Source organism: Eleutherodactylus coqui, chromosome 1 (assembly GCF_035609145.1).
Source record: "Eleutherodactylus coqui strain aEleCoq1 chromosome 1, aEleCoq1.hap1, whole genome shotgun sequence".
NCBI classification, from domain to species: domain Eukaryota; kingdom Metazoa; phylum Chordata; class Amphibia; order Anura; family Eleutherodactylidae; genus Eleutherodactylus; species Eleutherodactylus coqui.
Window position 1 is genome coordinate 300,817,929 of NC_089837.1, and position 21,207 is coordinate 300,839,135.

General features: G+C 42.0%; 1 protein-coding gene across 1 annotated transcript in view; it reads left to right on the plus strand.

Moving 5' to 3' along the window:
• Positions 1–17,834, plus strand: part of MACO1 (macoilin 1) — a 61,704-nt gene extending 43,870 nt beyond the window's left edge. The window contains exons 7-11 of the mRNA XM_066574710.1: positions 4,333–4,491; positions 4,579–4,761; positions 4,846–4,966; positions 8,387–8,561; positions 13,052–17,834. Coding sequence (XP_066430807.1) covers positions 4,333–4,491; positions 4,579–4,761; positions 4,846–4,966; positions 8,387–8,561; positions 13,052–13,254 — 841 coding nt within the window. The 3' untranslated portion in view covers positions 13,255–17,834. The remainder of the gene's footprint in view (positions 1–4,332; positions 4,492–4,578; positions 4,762–4,845; positions 4,967–8,386; positions 8,562–13,051) is intronic.
• The last annotated feature ends 3,373 nt before the right edge of the window (positions 17,835–21,207 follow it).

Sequence of the window (21,207 nt, forward strand, 5' to 3'; positions counted from 1 at the left end):
CATTGGCCGGCAGCTTCTGTTTGCCATTCCTTAGATGTCTGGGTCTTCAGCACATATAATGCCTTGTGGCCTTCTGTCTGTAAGGCTTTCTTTTACTACGTGTACAGGTGTGGGGCTGACCTATTACTCTGATCTGGAACAGATCCCAGTGACTTTATAATCGATTTGTCAGGTTTCTATTTGTAACGTGGAAAAACAAAATCTAATGCATACGTCGGGGATGAAGGGGTAACAACGGCTTATACGTTGGGGGTTTACTCTCGCCATGTACAGGCAATATGTCTGAAAAGTGAGAAGCTCATTCACACTGGCATGAAAACACTGCGCAATTCACGCAGCGCAACTGCATATTTATTGTGTTTGGTCCTCATGTATTTTGTTTTTTGCATGTGACACAGATCTAGCAAGTGAAGATGTTACTGGGATCCACTCTTCTTGAAGGGCTAAGGCCCCATTGGGCACATTATGAAAATGTTCTGAAATTTAGGAACTTGTGAAATTGCAAGTCTTTGTTGCCCATAGCAACCAGTCACAGCATAGCATTAATTTCATGCTGTTGAAAAATTAAAAATGCACAGTGGTTGCTAGGGGCAACAGGCTACAGCAGTTTTCAGAATTCTACCCCATTCTTAGCAGAACATTGCCTGGTTTAACAAGTCTCGATCACCCTTGCACTGTGTGCTTCGTATGGTCAGGTTCAATGTAAACCACATGGATACATTCGACTTGGTGGAACGGTGTGGGGAATATTTATCCTGTTTGTAAATCTTGTATCCCAGTCTTCTGTTGGCTGCATCCAGCAGGATAACCTGCCATATTTCAGAGCTGGCTCCATGTTCAGGATGGGCCTTTTCTGGTCTTCTAGTGGTCTGAACAAGAGCCTCATCCATGACTTGATGGAACAATAGTTCTGCAGCAAGGATGTGTAGATGATGCTGTCATCAATAACATCCATGTTGTCGTAGACCAGAAGCTTTAAGGAATCCACCAGCTAGATGAAGCTTTACGACAAGGAAATTAGGCTATTCTAAGGGCAAAATGTGGCCCACAGCTAGAAAGTTGTATTCCCATGGTTTAGTTCTGTGATAGTGTGCAGGTAGCTGGTATAATTCAGGTCACAATGCTGGAAGCAAACTCTGAATGAAGCCCCAGTTGTATTATAAAGGGCACAATCCATTCTTGTAAAAAATCTTGTTAATTCAGCATTCTTCAAAAATGACAATGCATGTTTATTGTAAAACCTACCAATGGGGATTGGTATATTAACCCTCGTTTACAATTTGTTACAGGCACAAAAGCGGAGAACACAGTTCTTATAATTAAAAAATAAACAGCACTTGATATACACTTAAAATACAATTTAATGACCTTTCAGATTTTGCAGGTTGCTTTTGTTAACCCCTTCTATTAGGTCTGCCACCTGGGCTTCTGTTAACACACTTGGGGTGCCTTAACACGAGCCAAATATGCTGCAGGAAATTCATAGTGCTTGCAGTAGAAGCTATGTGGGTGAGATTTAGGAGGAGCTCTATTCAACAGGAAAAGGATATTACGGTTTTGGATGAACAGAGCTTGTTGTAATTTAAATGGCTTTAGCTCCCATTCGATCAAGACTACCAACATGGTGACAGAATCTTCCCTTTAAAATTACACAAAGAGCATGTCGAAGCACTTAACAGAACTGGTGCTACAGCCGTTTGAAGTGGGGTCCGCAATGCTAAATTTACAGCTGCACTTCTACCCAGCCGAAGGAGGAGAGTGAATGACTCAACAGCAGAGAATGGATCTGTGAATCTCCTGCCTCTTTCCCTGTCCAAGGGTGAAGTGACATGAATTTTTGTTCGTTATCACCCCCAACAGAGAGGATTACTCATTTGCTCACCCTCTGCACAGGTGCTGACCGCGGCATATAAGTTTTTGTATAGAAATTGGTCCCCCCCCCCCCCCCCTCCTTTACATAAGGCTTTAAATAAAGGGAAAAAAGGGGGAAAAAACTACCCACAATTGCTATCACCTCATTCATAACAACCATTACTATAAGATATTACATTATCCAACAGGATTAATTTCATTAAAAAGGCATAGTTAAGGGTAAAGGGAGAAGATGTAGCGTTTTAAAGAGTACCTGAGCGTTCAGAGACCTGTCAAAGGTATTGATCAGTGGGGGTCGCTCTGCTGACTGAGGGGGCTGCAGCACTCAGCCCTCGGCTGTCTTTTCTGGTTTTCGGCTCATTTCGGCAGCTGAACATGGCCGGCGTAGAGGTCTAAAGGAAGTGCTATACACTCAGCCCATCTTCAGCTTCTGGAAGGACTCAAAGCAGTAAAGACAGCTAAGGGTTGAATATTGCAGCCCCCTCATTCTAGCTATCAGCGGGGGCCTCAGCAGCACAACCTCCACTGATCAATACTTTTGACACGTCATGGAGACATGAAAAGTTAGCTGAAAGTGCAGTTACTCTTTAAACGGATGACTGTAGTACTGCCAAAATGATGGGTCAGCCTTTTAAAGAGGATCTATCGGCTCTCCTGATGTCTGTTTTAAAGGAAATGCTCGCTTTTTTAATATAGTTCTGGAGCCTCTTTTCATAGAACGGTATACTGCCTTGAAATTTTATAAATTCACAACTGGGTGTTACCTGCCAGGGATGTACCCCTCCATTCTGATCTAGTCCAAGCAGTGCTTACTCTATGCCCCCCAACTTCCCTGACAGTCAGTGAGAGGGGTCACTGGTCAGGAAGGCTCACAGGTCCATCTCCCAGCACTGTCAAACACGGGTCTGTATGGAAAAAACTAAATTAAAAAATTGGATCTGATCAGCTTGGCCACAGTATACAACCAGCCCCTCTGACCGTATGCTGCAACAGGTCCCTTATAAATGGTAAGGCAGTTGTCCATTTAATTTACATTTTCAGTAGGAATTACGTGGCGTGTAGAGTTCTGAAGCCAGGTGATCCACAACTATTTAATGGGGATTTAAGTATTTGCTAAAACAGACAAGTTATGAGAGCTGACGGATCCTCTTTAACAGAATTAAAGGGGTCTTCCTATTTCTGCTTTTTATCGCACAGATAGGAATCCACTGCTATACACCACCGGTCAAAACTCCATTGTTCGTTGTTTTTTTTTTTTTTTGGTTGTTTGTTTGTTTTTTAATTCAACCCTTTCCTATCCAATTTGTATTCTGGTTTTCCTAGGGGGCTTACTCCACAAATTAAATCTAGATTTTTGACTCTTCAAAGTAGCCACCCATAGCTGATAACGCAGCAAGCTTAGATTGTGTAAAGCTGTTATGTCCTGTTCTGTAGCAGAAGTCGGTGACTGAGGTTCGGAACATCTGACGCTCATGTGAACGAGCCCGAACTGAAAAATCGAGGTGTTTTTAAAACTTTTGACCAATAGTGTAGTTATCAATCATCTGGCCGGTAACTATGAAAACAGCCAAGCACTTTAGTCCAGCGCAGTGTCTGTCGCTCTCATTGAAGTGAGTGGTAGCTACAGAAGTGTCATGGCACAGCACACTACACTGTAACTTGGAGGTGTGCTACATGGTTTAGCTCTAATTCACCTCAATAGAAACGAGGCAGACGGCGCTGGGCTGAAGCGCTCAGCCATTTCTGACAGGGGGACAGAAACCAAGGCCTGGGTTTTCCCATCTCTGCCATGAGAAGCCAAAATGGGAATACCCCTTTTATCATCTTCTCATTAAATGATGGCCTGTATACTTGAAAAATGTAAATAACACTATTTAAAGAGTCCAATATGTTAGTAATCTCCAGGGTCACTGAATTGTGTGAAGAGATGGGAGTGAAACAGGTTTTTCTTTTCCTCTATCCTTGTGCATATTTGTGTGGGTGTATTTTCTGTCCTACAGACCACACACGTATTTTATAGTCTCATGGGCTGTAATGAACACAAGTGAGATTTCACACGGACTGACCATCTTCACAGATGAGAATGGGACAAGCAATGTGTGCTGTCTGATGTGCGTTGTATTCTCGTGCCCATGCAGGTTGGTGGCGCCATTTGCTGTCAACTTGACACAAGAACAAAGTTATCTTTAAAAATCTGAAAGAGACCAATTTTAGGCTTTCCTTCTGAGATTGTGGTTTGTTAGTGCAGTGTTGTCATGGAAACCTTGTGTAGATGCTAATGGCCATTTACATCAGCATTCGCACATTTGCCATAGTATGAATAGCCGTAAGCAAAAGGTAAGGAGGTGACTGCAGATGGAACATCTACTGATCTGAAGGTTGTGTAGACATGGCAATCCTGGTCTCACTTTATCCTTATGCTTTTACTGTGTGTCAGACTGACCATCTCTGTTCTTCTAGGTTGGAGCAAGATGTGAAGAAGTTAAAAGCAGACTTGCAGGGCAGCAGACAAATTGAACAAGATCTCCGCAGTCAGATCAATGTACTAACAAGCACGGAGCGGGGAATTCGAAATGAAATGGGGCAGCTCAGACAAGAAAATGAGTTGTTGCAAAACAAGTGAGTCTGGTTTATAGAGGGAAAATATGTTGCATCAGAAATGTCTTTTTATTCTTCACTGCAATGACATGTTATCTTGTCACTCAGATTACATAATGCTGTTCAGATGAAGCAGAAGGACAAGCAGACCATTACTCAGCTGGAGAAGAAGCTGAAAGCAGAGCAAGAAGCTCGAGCATTTGTAGAGAAGCAGCTCATGGAGGAGAAGAAGAGGAAGAAGTTAGAAGAAGCCACAGCAGCAAGAGCAGTCGCATTTGCTGCAGCGAACAGGTACATGTGCACTGTATGTAGAATGACTGAGTTGATATTCTCAAGATCGCTCCTAAATGACTATACCCCTCTCTTCTGTATTAGAGGTGAATGTACAGAAACATTACGAAGTCGAATCCGAGATCTGGAGAGTGAATGTAAAAAGTTATCAATAGATATGAAACTAAAAGAAGACCAGATAAGGGAACTGGAGTTAAAAGTTCAGGTATGGTATCTTCCTGCAGAGCTACTGGAGGAAAAAACTAGTAGTAAACCTGCCTTCATTTACAGATCAAATAAGGGCAAGGATTGTTGTGTAACAGTTTACTTGTGAAGCAGTCAGTGGGTTAAATATACTATAATTTAGTGTGTAAGGCTGCCTGTCCACGGCCAAGGTGGAATATCGCTAGTGATATTCCACCACGCGGGAGGAGGGTGGGAGAACTGACAGGTCTCCGCGGTGAACCTATCTAATAGGCTTACCGCAGAAAATCGCAGCATGCCGTGATATGAATCGCTATGAATCGCTATGATTCGCCGCTTCTGGAGGTCGGGCTGCGCCTTTTACAGTTCTCCTATGGAAAGCGTTCACTGCGTTACCTGCGGCTGGATTGTCGCTGCAGAAGACGCGATGACAACTCTCCCATGGACAAGCAGCCTTAAGAAAATAATGGAGAATTGCTTAGGTTTTTCATTTTTGTATATTGGGTTCAAAAAAGATTTTTATTAAACCTTTTCCAATATACAAAGTATCATTCAACAATGAAGTGAGGGAGTGGGTAGGGGAAAAGGGGCAGTGTAATAAAGTGATCGTCATGTACATGGTGGTGAAGGTGGAGAGGAGAGTGGGTAGGGGAAAAGGGGCGGTGTAATAAAGTGATCGTCATGTACATGGTGGTGAAGGTGGAGAGGAGAGTGGGTATACATGGCACAGACGCATCAACATTTTGCAACCAAAATTGGGAGTAATGTAGAGTTATGTCCCAGGAGATCAGTGAATTCACTTTACTCCTTCTCACACAATTTTCTGAATTATAAAAGACCAGTCACTGAAGCCCCGTTCCACAGCAAGGATCCATCACCATCTGTCAGCCTAAAGTGCAGAACCCAGACAACTTATTAAAAAAAATTCTTAGTGTTACTCTTAAGGCAGTCTTCTGGTCAGTATATGTAAGCCAGCACCAAGACAGTGTAATGGAAAGGTTAGAAACTAGAGCTTCTCATTTTGGGTCCACTCCTGGTTATGGCTTACAAATACTGATGCAACATACTGTCATGTGAATGGGGCTAAGGATGGTCTTGCTTAGTGTTTTACTTGGCAAACACTGTCGTTTTTGTGACAGTTTAGCATGCAATTTGCGCCAAAGCCAGATGTAAATTCAAAAGGAATGGAAAATGTAAAGGAAGGACTTAGAATTCTCCTTCTTGCTGGATCCGCTTCTGCATCAAAAACATGCATGGCTTTTCTCTCAAAAAAATGTTGCATATGAAACCACCATTAAAGTAGTGTTTGTTTTTTTTAAGTTTCTATCTGTAGCAAAAGAACCCTTACTACTTGCTTCCCCTGATGATCCAGCATCCATGACCCTTCCAGTCTGTTTACAAATGGCCAACACTAAATGCAGCATAAGGGCGCCTACCCACCTGCGTTGCCGATTTTCACGCGTGAAAAACGCGGCGTTTTCCACGGCGTTTTTTGCGCGTTTTTCGCGGCGTTTTTTTGCAGCCCTCCATTGACAATCATGGGTGCATTAAGAGAAAAATAAGGAGACATATGCAACTGACAGTTCCTATGTGAAAAACCCCCACCAAACGGAAAAAACACCCAGATGGACAAGAACACATTCTATACTAATTGCTCTTGAGAAAAAACGCAAAACATCACAGGAAAAAAAATCACAAGTGGGTAGGCACCCTAACAGTCACATACCATACTCTCGGCATCACTGCTAAGGAATGGCAGCCATGATTCTAGGAGTACCAAAAACACGGGCCTCAGCACTCATACATATATTTAATATCTGAATACAATTGTGCAACTACTTATACTAACTGCATACAAATGCAAGGTTCTTGCCGCATATTTTGATCAGAACATATGGACCCATCCGTCATGTCAATATAAACCTTATTGGAAGGGTACCTAGCTCTAAAATATTGCCACTCTTTGGGCCAAAGGCCTCTGAAGGCCAATGTCCACGTGTGGATTTGATTTGTGGAATCCACACGGGTCACCGGCACAATTCAAAGTGCCCATAGAGAAGCCTTGGCATCCACAACTGAATTTACGCATGTGGATTTGATTTGCAGACCTTTTTGGTGCGGAAAACAAATCGCAACATGCTTCATTTCAGTGTGGATTCCGTATGGACGGGCTCAATAGAAGTCAGTGGGTGTGGACGATCCACAATGCATCCACAAATACAATTGCAGGTGCGGATTTGAAGGCTTAGAGAGGTGGGGGTTGCAGATTTTTTCAGCCGCCTGTGGACATGAGGCTGAACTTGGGGAAACCTGGATACCTGAATGTATACTTAAACCACCAGGTACATATGGGTGAAAGGAGTGCAAGACAAAAGGGAGGGCAGGCATTCCCACAACAATGCAATGCATACACAAAAAAGCACTTCCAACAAATTAAATGTGAAGGTGCATGAAAGCTGTGGCTGCAACAATTACTGTAACAAACGCGTTGTGCGGAGTAAGTATAAACACGTGCAATTTTGTTCAGATACTAACTGTATGAGTGCTGAGGCTCGTGTCTGTTACTGTAATTGTTGCCATGGCTTGTGTGTACCTTCACATTTAATTTATTTGTTGGAGGTGCAGACTTTTTTGTATGATGCCAGGAGTACGGCACATGGCCACTGATTTTGGTTGCAATCAAAAGCAGTACGAAACATCCCTGCAGACTGACTGATAGTCCCGTACCACTCGGTTTACAGGTAACCCCCTGCAAGACTGCAAATATTTACCAGTGTGGTTACTCCTCTTACATGCAGGGACAAATGTGGGTACTTTAAGGAATATGATTGGTCTTATTCACTATAGTGTAGGTATTCTCCATTTAATGTGGTGGTTATGCAAACGGATGAGTATTAAGTGAAGACGTTCTGGTGATTTCACACATTGCAATTCAGGTATAAATACATGTTTGTTTTTGCTGTATTTTTCCTGTTTCCACTGAAGACTGATCAAACATTCTCAGCGAGGCAGTAGGAAACTATGAAGCGTGCTATAAACAGTGACTGGAAACAACCCCCCCCCCCCCCCCTTCTGATGAAATGTCTGTGTATTAAACATAAAAACAATTCCATTATACAAACTTTGTTTTTACAAGCCCAAAATAAGTGTGTGAATGAAGTCTGCGTCAGAAGCGGTGTCCCACGTCATAGGCCCCTCATAGACTAAGCCAGAAGCCTGCTGCACTCTGAGGAGGGGCAATCACCATGAAACAGTCTGTCTGTGCATGGTCTTCTGGCTTGGTTTCATACTTCCAATCATTAGGACTTTCAAGAAGTCCCTTTGATTTGAAGAAATGCTGCCATCCAATAGATGGCGCTGCAGGGGTATTTTTTTCACCTTCTCTTATTTGCAAGGAAGCCTGAGAAATGGCATTTAACCTCTACTGCATTATCTGTTTCAGGAGCTGCGAAAGTACAAAGAAAATGAAAAAGATACAGAGGTGTTAATGTCTGCACTTTCAGCCATGCAGGATAAAACACAGCACTTAGAAAATAGCCTCAGTGCAGAAACCAGAATCAAGTTGGATTTGTTCTCGGCGCTAGGTGATGCAAAAAGACAGCTGGAGATTGCCCAAGGTAACTGGCACGTCGTGTAGCTGGGTTTGAGATTTCAGAATTGTTGTGTTTTTTGTTTTACCATTCTGTAAAGTGTGAAATATTGTGCATTGATTGGCTAATGGAGTATATTGAAGGTATTGTGCAGTAAAATATTGGACTAGGATGGTAAAACTGTCACCATGAGCTGTTCATCAAAATATCCACTTTGAGCAATCCCTTTTTTCTTTTGTAGGTTCCCTTTCTTAGGACGCCTAGCAATCCCCTGTAATTTTGGGGGAAGCCAGCAACAAGTGTATAGTTTTTCTCCAATGCCAACACTGCCTTATAGTAGAAGATAGAGGGGAAGACATTATGTTGAATTTGATTACAGTTCAGACATATTCACAATTGTTGGGCATGCAACACTTCTTCTTGCGTATGGTGTGCACAGAGGAAAAAATACATAAATGCACCAGATCTCCCAACCCACTGACTGGAAATGTTCTTATTTCGATGCTCCATTCTTTAAACTCTGAGGCGATGGGGATAATTACTTTGGATTATAGTTTTATCCAATGGGTAGTGAGAGTAGTAGCCTCTGAAAATTTAATGTCAGAGCTAAATTTTAATTATAAGATCTTTTTTAATCTTTATACATGAATTGAAACTTTTTTCTATTGTGTTGAAGCAATCTATTAATGTCTGTAATGTTGCAACCCCTGTTGTCCCAAATCTGATGAGCCCTGAAACACTTTGTGCCATGATTAAGTGGGCATTCCCTTCCCAAACTTTTATGGCACATTCACAAAAAAAAAGTGTAGCTCGGCTGTCTACATTACTTCGTCAACTTAAGTGTTCCGATCTGAGGATAGAAATACAAACTTATCACTGCAGCTCACCACTCTTGTAGAACCCCGCATCTTATAACACATGGGATGGTGCATGAAAGAACACCCAGCCTGCTTGGGGTAACTTCAAGTGATACTTCTGCAAGTAGTTGAGTCCAGCACTTGTAAAATAAAATAAATCCTCTTTATTTCGACTTGTTAAAATGCACAAACAATCAAAACCACTTGTGTGTGTTGGTCTAGTTAAAAGTCCTTTACAGGTTTAACTTTTAACTAGTCTTAAACCTAGAAGCGTTTCGGGTTGTTTTTGTGCGTTTTTAAAAAGTTGTGCTAAAAAGGACTTTATTTTATGTGTGCTGGAAACAATGGTTGGTAAGATGGAAAGACACTTAACCCCTCAATGCTAAGAGGCGTACATGTTCCACGGCAGATTTGTATGGAGCAGGCCCAAGAGCTGAGCCTGCTCCATACATGGCGGGTACTGGCTGTCGTTAATAGCTGATACTTAGCCGTAATTGGCATTTGTGTCAATCGGAGCTCTTAACCCTTTAGGCCTTATGTCCACGGGGAAAATCAGATCCGCTGCGGATTTGTAGCGCGGATTTTGGCTGCGGATGCACTATAATTCTTTTATTTTTCATGCGGGAGATCAATTGAGCTATGAGCTCCCGCACGCCTGATCCGCACTAAAATGGAGCATGTCCATTTTTTTTCATGCTCCAGAAATTTTTTAATTCATTTTTAAATACCATCCACGGGTATTTATCTAACCGCAGGTGGTCAGTGCATTCCTATGGGTGCGCGGATCTGCGTGCGGCTGATCCGCTGCAGATTTTCATTCTTCTTTTCCCCGTGGACATGAGGCCTTAAATGTAACTGAGAATTCTGGCCACTGCATTTAAATTCTCCAACCAGAGTTCGGCAGCGTTGGATGATGTCTTGACTACCTAACCCCTCTGTTCCTTGCAATGAGATCACAAGAGGAAGTTTATTTGTCATGGCAGACCAGGGCCTTCTGAAGCCCCCAGGGTTGCCATGTTTATGCCCATTAAGATGGACCTGTCTTAATACGATGGAGACAGAAATACCATACACTACAATACTGAAGTATTGCAGGATATGGTTTAAGTGATCAAATTAGCAAGTTAAAGTTGCCTATGAGGGCAAATAAAAATGAGGAAAGTTTATTTTTAAAAATAAAGGCCATTTAAAAGTTTTAACCAATCCCACTTTTCTGTATCGATGATGAATTCCAAAAAAAATAATTTGGAAAGGAAATTGGATTCCCAAAATACCCACAGTGATAAACTTTTGATATGCCACCAACCAAATATCCCTTCTCCAATTATTCACTTCCTGGATAAGAGTTTCTACCTTTTTTTAAATGAAGTCTGTGGTGCAGTTTTTCCTGAGATTATAATTTGAGATACACGCACCCAGCACCAACCAGAAGTGGAAGTCAGGAGATCAGTGTGTGACCACTTTGATTACTGGTCTTGCAAAAAAAAAGTCCTCTTGCAACCCCATCAGCAGAAAGACTAAAATGTTACGGCAGTCAGAATATGGAGACAGAATTTTTAAATATTTAAAATAACATTTTTAAAATGTAAAAATATTAAAAGTTGTGCAGCAAAACCTAAATTAGGTTGTGTTAAAATCGTACTGAACCACAGAATAAACTTGTCGTTTTTGCCCAAATGTGTACATAAAAACAAGACCTCTAACCTAACTTTTTTTTTTGTTTTTTTTTTTTCCCCAAAGGTGCTGTTTTTTTTGTTTTTTTTCCAACTTTAGTATAGTAGTGTATTAGAAAGCATGTGAAGTTTAGCCAGAGGCTGAGCCTCATAGTCCACTGTAGCTGGCAGACCCAGAGGCTATATTCAAGCCTCCGGGTACCATAGCCACTCTCCCTCTGTCAGCCTTTTGCATGCTGCAGTTGCACGGATCATGGCATGTAAAGGGTTAAACACGGGGAATCCAAGGTTTCTTCAATCCCTGATGTTTGAGCAAGTGCCCAATCTCCCTGGCACTGGAGAGCCGCAAGCTGGACTTCTAATGCAGTGCTGTCTTTTGAATAAAGCCACTTAATGGTGTCTGTCAAGACATATGGGTGGTAGTTAGGGGTTAAATGGTACTCTTGAAAAATACAACTCGTCCTGCAAATCAAAGCCCTTTAACAGCTACACTAACGGGACAAATAAGATTATTTGTTTTGTTAAAGAGGAAAACCAAAAATTGGAATAACTAAAGGGCTGCATTGTTAACCTTTTTACCTGCTCAATAAGCATCCACCTGTGCTAGGTTTGTGCCATACTTCTATTTGGGTTATATTGGATTTGATGGCAACATGCAGCATTTGTCATTTTATGTTGCATCACACCTAGAGGAAAATGCTGCCATCTATTGGCTAACACAATCGAGGCAAGGTAGCAACTGTGCGTCTGCTGTTCAAATGTTGGAACATGGGCAGATAAAAGGTTATGGGCTTAAGCATGTTTGTTGTGATCAGCTACTTCTACATAAATCCACTTTGTTTTCATTAGGCCTAGTGCCTAGTGCCCACGGCTGTGACGGGCTCCACAAGCAGAAATTCGCAGCTGAGTCCGTCATGGCGCTCCCCCCCCCCCCCCCCCCCCCCCCCCAGAGACTCCATACTCTCCTCCAGATCTGCTGCCCAATGTCCTGCATCCCGTGCCAATGCGTAGTACAACGCATGCGTGCCGTCAGTGTCATGTGACGCGCCGGCAGCGTCATATGACGCGTCAGCCTCATCATATGATGCGGGAATCAGTGGGCAGGGAAGTGTTTTCATGCTATCTACTGCTGTGCTACAGCGGAAGATAGCGTGATGGACGGTTTCCATTAACTGCAATGGAAGCCGTCCGCGCGTGATTACGGGTAATTTCACAGGGCGGAATTCCACGGTGGAATTCTGCACTGTGAGCATTGTGCTATTGGGTTCAATGGAACCTAATAGCTGCGGGGCAACGCCGCAGATTTAGGCCAGCAGTCAATTGGAAGCCGTCCGCCACGCTATCTTCTGCTGTAGCACAGCGGTAGATAGCGAGAAACCACTTCCCCGCTCACCAACACCCGCGTCATATGACGCTGCTGGCGCGTCGTGCGCTGTACTGCGTGTGCACGCCGGCACGGGATGCAGGACATCGTGCAGTGGATCCGGAGGGGAGTATGGGGTCTCTGTGGGTAGGGGGGGGGGGGGGGGTGCCGTGACGGACTCCGCTGCGGAATTCCGCTTGCGTAGTCCGTCACGGCTATGGGCACTAGGCCTTAGATAGAATTTTTATTTTCAAAGCCCATGTAAAGTTGATATCTTTGTTGGAGCACAAAGGTGGATCATAAAAAGTACAGAACAAAGAAACTTCACCCACAACTTCAGTTGCGGTTCTAGGCTTGGGGTACTATCACACAATAGTATTTTGGTCAATATTTTTCATTGGTGTTTGTAAGCCAAAGACAGGAGTGGAAAATCGATAAAAAGTATTATAGTACAATTTGTACTTTTTTTTTTTTGTGTTACTTGATTTGACTTAATACTGCTATGTGAAAGCGGTTCTCTGGTCATATTCTAACTGCCCATAAAGCACAGATGGGGTGTCGTTGCTATCTAGATGCCTGAATATAGCTCTGTAATGACTGCCTCTTTTCTTTCTACCTCTACAGGACAAATTCTTCAGAAAGATCAAGAAATCAAAGACCTCAAACAGAAGATTGCAGAAGTAATGGCTGTAATGCCCAGCATTGCATACACTGCAGGGACAAGTACCCTAAGCCCAGTTTCCCCACACTACTCTTCCAAGTTTGTGGAGACTAGCTCATCTGGGTTGGACCCCAATGCATCAGTTTACCAGCCACTCAAGAAATGAATGCCAGTTGCCATCAGCCCACCCAATTCCCCTTCCCCCACAAATTTTGTCTGACTGGAGTCAACATGCAAAAGCATCTGTTCCAATTAAAGATGGAATTGTATTACAAGAACTGTTTTGTGTTAACTTAAAAGGAAAAAAAAGCAAAGCTGATAGCACCATGTTGCAATAGGATGAGCTCAGTGTTTTGTTTTTTTTTCCATTTGGACTTTTTTAAGAAAAAAATAAAATAAACCTCACAGAATTTTGCAGTTCATCCTCCAGCAAATACATACGTGATTCACTTGGGTTTAAACCATTGAATGCCATTTTTACTGTGCATAATCTGTCATTCATGTCCTACCAGTCATTGAATCTAAAACTACATAAACTAGGCTTGAAGGAATAGCTCACACAGATGGGAGGCATAGATTGAAAACCGCAATTAAAATGCAAAGAATCATTGTAACTGTCACAAACTTGTTTAACGGTTTCTGAAACGTAACCGTGCATTGTTCCCATTCCCCTTCTCAGAGCATCTTTAATTGATTTTTAGCTGTACTTTCTGCCCAAGGATCAATACACAATCTAGGAAAATAGAAAGAATTGGGTTTCAGCTGCAATTCCACACAAAACGATCCAAATATGAATCTCGTTGACACGAAATCAAACCCATTAAGTGTTGTACACTTAAACTGACAGCTTTGTGCCCCTGTAATTTTGACTTTAGCTCAAAGCTCCATTTGTGTGCTGCTTTCATAACCTCTAGGGTTGTAAAGGCTTCTTAGGTGCGACATGCCAAAGGCGAGAGCCACCCATCATATCAATATTAATGAACCACAGTGCATAACCATGAAGACTTTTTGGAGGGATTCATTTTCAGTAGTTTACCTCTTTCTCCAGAGAAACAAATTTGCTTCCAAAGAAGTTCCTGTAATATTTATTATATACAATAAATACATTATGCCCTTAGATACAAGGGGAGAAAACGGCTGCCTTCTTGCCTATAGCAACCAATAGACACAAGTTTTAATTTTTTGTGTATAACCTGAAGTCAAGTTGCTATGGACAGGAAGTCCTTTTTTGTTTAAGGTGCATTTGGTACATGAGGACTAGTCTGACTTTTGTTGCCTTGCTTGTATGCTTGGCTTTCTCAGTTTCATTAAAATTACTTTGAACAGATTTTTCCAAGACGACTTAAAAGTATGGATCCTGGTTCTCACTATGCAATAACATTTTTAATGCTGGTCTTTAAAAAAAACAAAACTAAATTCAGGGCTCCCAGTTGCCATTTTATTTTTAACAGTATTGTCCTAGTACCAACCAAAACACTATTTCTAATACTAGAACTTTTAGTGTGTTTGTTCAATCAGGAACTTAGGAGACATTTTGTTTTTGGAACTTTTGCCCCCCCCCCCAACCTCACCAAGATTTCAGATATTTTGGCTTTGTAAGGTTTAAAGGATAACCAATAACTTTCAGATCAGCAGGGGTCTGACCAACAATACTGCGAACAGGACTTCAGCACATCCTGAAATGAGGGCAGTGGTGGTCACACATGCCCTGTTGCTCCATTCATTTTAATAGGACTGCCAGGGATGAGCGTTCAACTGCTCAGCTGTCTCCAGTGGCCCCATTGAAATGGTGCAGTGGTGCTTATGTGTGGTCACCACTGCCCTGATTTCAGGATGTGCTGAAGTCCTGTTGGCAGTATTGGTCAGACCGCCACTGATTTGAAAGTTATCCCCTATGCACAAGGTAGGGAATAGCTTTTAGAAGTGGCACAACCCCTTTTACGAATGTGAGAATCCAGTTTATGGTACAAAACATTGTCATTTTTAGAATCTAAAGCAAACTTTATATTTGATAGCCATTGCTCTGTTCAGTTAAGTACATGGTACAGATTTGTGTTTCTAATCCCCTCCTCGTGGAGTGTTTTCTGTAACTTGCATTTGAGTATAGTGACTCTGAGATATCAGAAGGGGCGCATTAATTTCAATTGACTCTATAATGGCAAACTTGATGCCTTGTCACCCATGAAATGTAATCTTTAGACCGATGAACGTCAGTCATGGATTTATAGACGGGCCGTAATTAGACTTCAGGATTGGATGAAAGTTTTTAAGAAATTAACTTTTTTTTCTTTTTTTGCTGAGAATACTTAATTAATTTTTTAAAATTGGCAAGATTTATTAGTTGCAATTTAAATGCATGACATATTTTTACTGATGTGTATATACTTCATATCATGGAGACTTATTTCTCCCATATAAGACAATAGAGGCTGAAAACCGCCGTGTATTTTAGCCTGCATGGTCTTATATGCAGTTAATACATCCAATGAAAGGAAGAGTTAGAAGGTATGTTTGCTCTAGGAGGCATTAAAGATGGTCTAGGCACTGAAGAATAAGGGTCATTTAGGTCCATTATGGAGATTGCTGAGAAAAAATGGCAGCCTTATTGTCTCCCTCTATTAATCAAATCTCTGCTTGCTTTTGGAGCCAGTATGGGCTCATTCACACAACCGAATGCGGAAAACGCTGCTGGGGTCACGCAGCGGTTTACTGGTCTGTGCGAGCCGACAGATCGCATATGGCAGCGAGTGCACTGCGCATGACCACGTATCTCATGCACACGGTCATGCTCAGGATGACTTTTGTGGTTTTTTTTTTTTGGTTTTTTTTAAATTGTATTCCCTGTTTCATACCGGGGTTGAGTATGTATCATCCCCCATATGCAATGTATTGCGAATGGACTGCATTGCATACGCTACCTATACAACAAAAATATAGGGCTCGTGCTGCGTGATATGCAGTGAAATAGAGCATGCTGCGATCTTTCTCGTGCGTATCTACACACAGGGTTTACACACTAATGTAAATGGATCATTGGAAGTGGACACCCTGCAATCATGGTTGTGTGAATGAGTCCTAAATTGCAAATTTTGTGTATTTTTGGCTCCATAGAATACATTTTATAAATGTTTTGATGGGGAGGTAACCTTTTTGCAAGTGCAGGTAAAACACAGCAGAAACGTTCTATATACCTGCCATGGACCAAAAACAACTACTTTTGGACTAGACTTGATGTGAAGGGGAACGAGATAGTGATGTTTTTGCTTGTCAGTAGATCTGTGGAGTATTTTTTGGTGTTTAGTGGAATGGGTCTCGTTCAGTGCCTTGAGAATAGACCGTTATGGTGCAAAAAGAGTAAGGTCTGGTATTTCCTTTTCTTCCTTATGCTGAATATTAGCAGGCCATAGACCCCATGCTGTAGATGAGGTGCTAACCAACTCAAATGTAGTGGCTAAATGTAGCCCTGGCAATAAAATACCTTTGGTATTAAAGTAATTTCATCCATCCACCACCAAAGTAAAGCATTCGTCATACAGAAGGAAACCTTCCTCCAAGTGCCCAAGAAGGGACTGTACAGAATGTCGTGTACCTGCTGGCAGCTGTAGAGCGCGCAGATCCCCAATCCTTGATGCTTATGGGCCACTTTCAAATATGACCGGTGGTGTAGAGCTGCCGTGATTAAAGGCAGACCACTAATAAAGATATGACCCTTACCCTACTGTTACTTGCAAGTTGAACCTAGTACTAAGTGTAATACTAGGATATTGCTGTAGCTACTAGGTCACAGCAGTATTTGAGCTAACCCCAGTTCAGGAGCCTTAAGTTGGGGCATAGTGCTGTATAGTAAGCAAGGAAAGAAATACCATATTAACCCTTTCCGATCCACTGTCTGACCTCCTGAAGACATTATGATTTAAGGCTGTACAGCTCCGATGTTGGAAGACGTCTGTCGGGGTTTTCTTACTGTATATTGCCAGCCCCTCTGCTGTCGGAGCCTATCCAACTTGTCAACTCGTGCAGTACTGGCTTTAGTACCTTAGTCTTTGTGTAACGGCAGAAAGACTAAGCCCCCTAGGAAAACCAAGATTCAAATTGGATTGGAAAGGGTTAACAATTGTGCCAAGACTTTACTTTGCTAGGCGACCTTTGTCAGGTATAGTAGACAGTCCGGTAACTTGGCCAAGTGTGCTGAAGAAACCAATCAAAAATCTGTTTTGAATTTTAAATGTGTTCCAGTTTATTGAGGATGCAAATAAGGGAGATGGAATAATACCTCTACAGCGCCACCTACTGGAAGGCAGCATTCCTGCAAGTCAATGTTAGACTCTTTATACAAGCCTCATAAGAACGACTAGGAATTGTTTGAGGAGCGTATCTGATTCTGCTCCGCCTTCTGTATGGAGATGGGGTCCTCCTTTCAAAATAAATGTAATAAGCAAATGCACACAATAGGATTAATCAGGCGTTTTATCTTCTAGTTTTAGCAGGATCTGTATGTTGCAATGATTTTGCATTTTAAACCATCTTGTATTACTGTCAGACACTGAAGTGTTGCGCGGATACGTCTCATAATTTTCTCCAGCTTTGTGCAAAACACGAAAACTCGGTCACTGACTTTTGTGTTGAAAGTTCCTCTACCATTTGCTGCCTTTATGGCAATTTTTAATTACTTGGTCTTGGCTGCAATTCAGCTTTTTTTTCTGTGGGGTTTACAATGAATAAACATTTTCTTGCAGATACAACAAATTTTGTGACTTTATTACATACCAGCTCGTTTGGACAATTAACTTCCACATATATGGCATTATGCACACAGCCATGTGTATTTTGGCCATCTAGTTATGGGTGAGGTTCTGTTCTATAGATCCACTTAACTATTGCAGTGTAATTGATGCCTTTTATAGGAGGACGTGGTCTGAGAGTGCATCTGATGGAATATGGTACATGCATAATCTTGTATAGAATTGGTCATTTAAGCATAGGAGCATGTGCATAGCGCTACAGACCCACTGCCTAGATATTAAAAGGAATGTTTCATCAGAAAATTACCTGTTTAAAGGGATTGTCCATGTGACATATGGGTTTAAAACTATTCAAATTTTTTAAAGGCGAAGGTAGTGGTACTTGCCCTTCCTCACTGCCAGCGATCAAGCACTGCAGCCCCACTGCTCTTCTGGTCTTTGCTTTGGAATGTCTGCCACCTGACCACTGCAGTGACTAAGGCCTCAGCTGTCAGAGGCCATTCTCCTAGCATCACAGCTCAGATGCTGGGTGCCATGATGGCAGGAGACTGGTACCAGATCACTAACTTATAGCTGTAGCGGTCAGGTGGTAGCCATTCCAAAGCAGACTGGGAAGGCTGCAGTGCTGGATTGCCAGGTCTGGGAGTATGTAGGTACCGCTGGCTGTATTGTGTTAATAGATTTGGATTGAGTTTCTTAGAATCAGATCACACCAGGACAACTTTTTTTTTTTTTTCTTTTTAAATTAAATCACGTTTTATGTTGAAGTAGTTGGCAATTTTATTGTTTCATAAATGGTGGTTTCTGTGCCAAAACCATCCTTTGTAACTGGTTTGTTTTGATTGGTTGCTGCAGCGTATAAACGCACCATCACATGGGAGACCCGGTGTTGCTGATGCAAGAAATGCGTGGAACCAGCAGAGGTGAGAATAAGATATCATATTTTGGGAACTGCGATACTAAGGCTGGGCTCACACGGCCATAAGCATAAAACGCCACAGGACCCCGCGTATGGCAGCGAAATTGTGCTGCGCATGAGTTTCTTTTGTTTTACATACCTTTGCTTAGAGATCAGTTTACCCACCTCCCGTACACATTCTAATTGTATATAGACAGCGCAAAATAGAACATGCTATGTTCTATTTTGTGCTCGCCTTTTATGCAATTCCGACACTGAGCAGAGCTGCGTAAGGCAATGTAATTGAATGCCTGTGAGTTACTGCATATCACATGGTAAAACATAGCCGTGAGAGTCCAGGCTTATTTAAAAAATATATACTTACAGGGGTTGTCAGTACAATTGTTTTTTGTTTTTTTTTGTTTTTTTTATACCCATATCACTATATATTAAAAATACTTATTTGTAAATTTTGCTCTGGCCACTAGGGAGCAGGAGTTGAACTGGGATCACCTGTCATGAATAGTGGATGTGGTATTATCTATATAGAGGTGTCTCCCATCATTGTTATCCTACCTGTGATAATGAAGTCTGCTGCAATGTGACAAATCTTTATAGAATGGGGAAGTGTTTTCTTCTGAAACCCAGTAGCAGGATATTAAGTGTTTTTTTGTTTTTCTTAAATATACAAAGTAACAGGGAAAATCTTGAGAAAGAATCAAGCTTTAAAAAAAGTTAGCTCAACAAAAATTTGATTAAAACTATAAGTTTGTGTTGATAAGAGATAAAACACGCAAAATGTATACTGACTGTAAATGTGCTCGCCTGAAGTTTTTTTTTTTTTTTTTATATCCATTATCTTACAAAGATAAGTGTTGAACTCTACTGTCATTTTAGCGAAATGGCTTTTTGTACGCCAGGATTATCAGGGCTACGGATCTTTCAATGTTTGCACTTTTTAATAGTCCACGACGTTCAATATTAGCCTTGTCATCTGATATTTTATTATAGCTAACTGAGGGGGAAAAACGTCAGAGATTACATAGTTGTCTGTTGCCTTTGTTTTTCCATTCATTATCCCGTGTCCTGAATTCAATATAGAATAGTGTCAAATGGTCCTGTTGAAGATATTTGAATGTGTTCTTAGAGTCCAGGTTTTTTGATATCTCTTCACTTGTCTGCTCTATACATTCTAGAATACAACTTTTTATAAGGGTCTAATTCCTGAAGGAAGACTCCATTTACACCTGTTTTTATTGGACCATCCAAGAACTATATAATTTTTGATCACTTTACATAATGATACAAGAGGATGATCCAGCGTATGTGGTATCATATGGAATAGCTGTATATCACAAGACAAGCAGAGTAAAACCATGTATAAGTTACTGGTGGCAAATGTGCTTTGTGTGGAAGCTCTTGCTTATGTCATATTTTAGACAGGTCTGTAACCCACACCCTTAAAGGGGTTGTACAGTTATAAACTATGGATGGGATTCCCCCAGATAATCTTTATTTGTATAGTGCCAACATGTTCTGCAGTGCTTTCAAAGCATGGGGGAACACAAAATAAGACAATTACATCTGGTATACAATTATTTAGAGAGAGACTGGGTGGGGGTGATTCAGCAGGTACAGGGGCAGAAGATGTATAAAATGGGTGAAGTGGAAGGTCTGGGGAGCCATAGGGAAGGGCAGAGGGCATCTTGTGGGGGTGAGGGATTAGATCAGGAGATTTGGTATGCCTTCCTGAAGAGGTGTGGTTTTAAGGAGGGGCTGAAGTTCCGTGGGTCAGGGATTGTCCGGATGTTTTGGGGTAGTGTGTTCCAGAGGATTTGTGCTGCTCTAGAGAGGTCCTGGAGATGAGTTGTGAGGATCGAATTAGAGGGGCGTTTAATCCAAATGCACGGGATGGGTGGCGTATGGACAGGAGGGAGGCAATGTACAGTGACGTGGCGCTGTGGAGAGCTTTGTGGGTGAGGGTGAGGAGTTTGAATTTAGTTCTGTAGTGGATGGACAGCCAGTGCCGCAACTGGCATAGTGTAGAGGCGTCTGAGAAGCGGCTGAATAGGAAGATGAGCCTAACTCCCGCGTTTAGTATGGATTGGAGAGGGGAGAGTCTGGTGCGGGGAAGGCCGATGAGCAGTGACTTACAGTAATCGAATTTGGAATGGATGAGGGCGACAACAAGTGTCTTTAGCGTGTCCATCATGAGAAATGGAAGGATTTTAGCAATGTTTCTGAGGTGCAGGTGGCATGTTTAGGTCAGAGATTGGATGTGGTGGGTGAAGGAGAGGTCAGAATCCATTGTGACCCCCAAGACAATGGGCATGCTGTTTGGGGTTATGATGCCACTATTGTGGCTTAATAGTGAGACCTCGGAGCCCGAAATGCAGCCCTGCATATTGCTCCTCGCCTGCCCTATCCATTTCTGTGTTTTTTACATGACTTTGGTGGTTTGCTAAGATTTTCACAAATG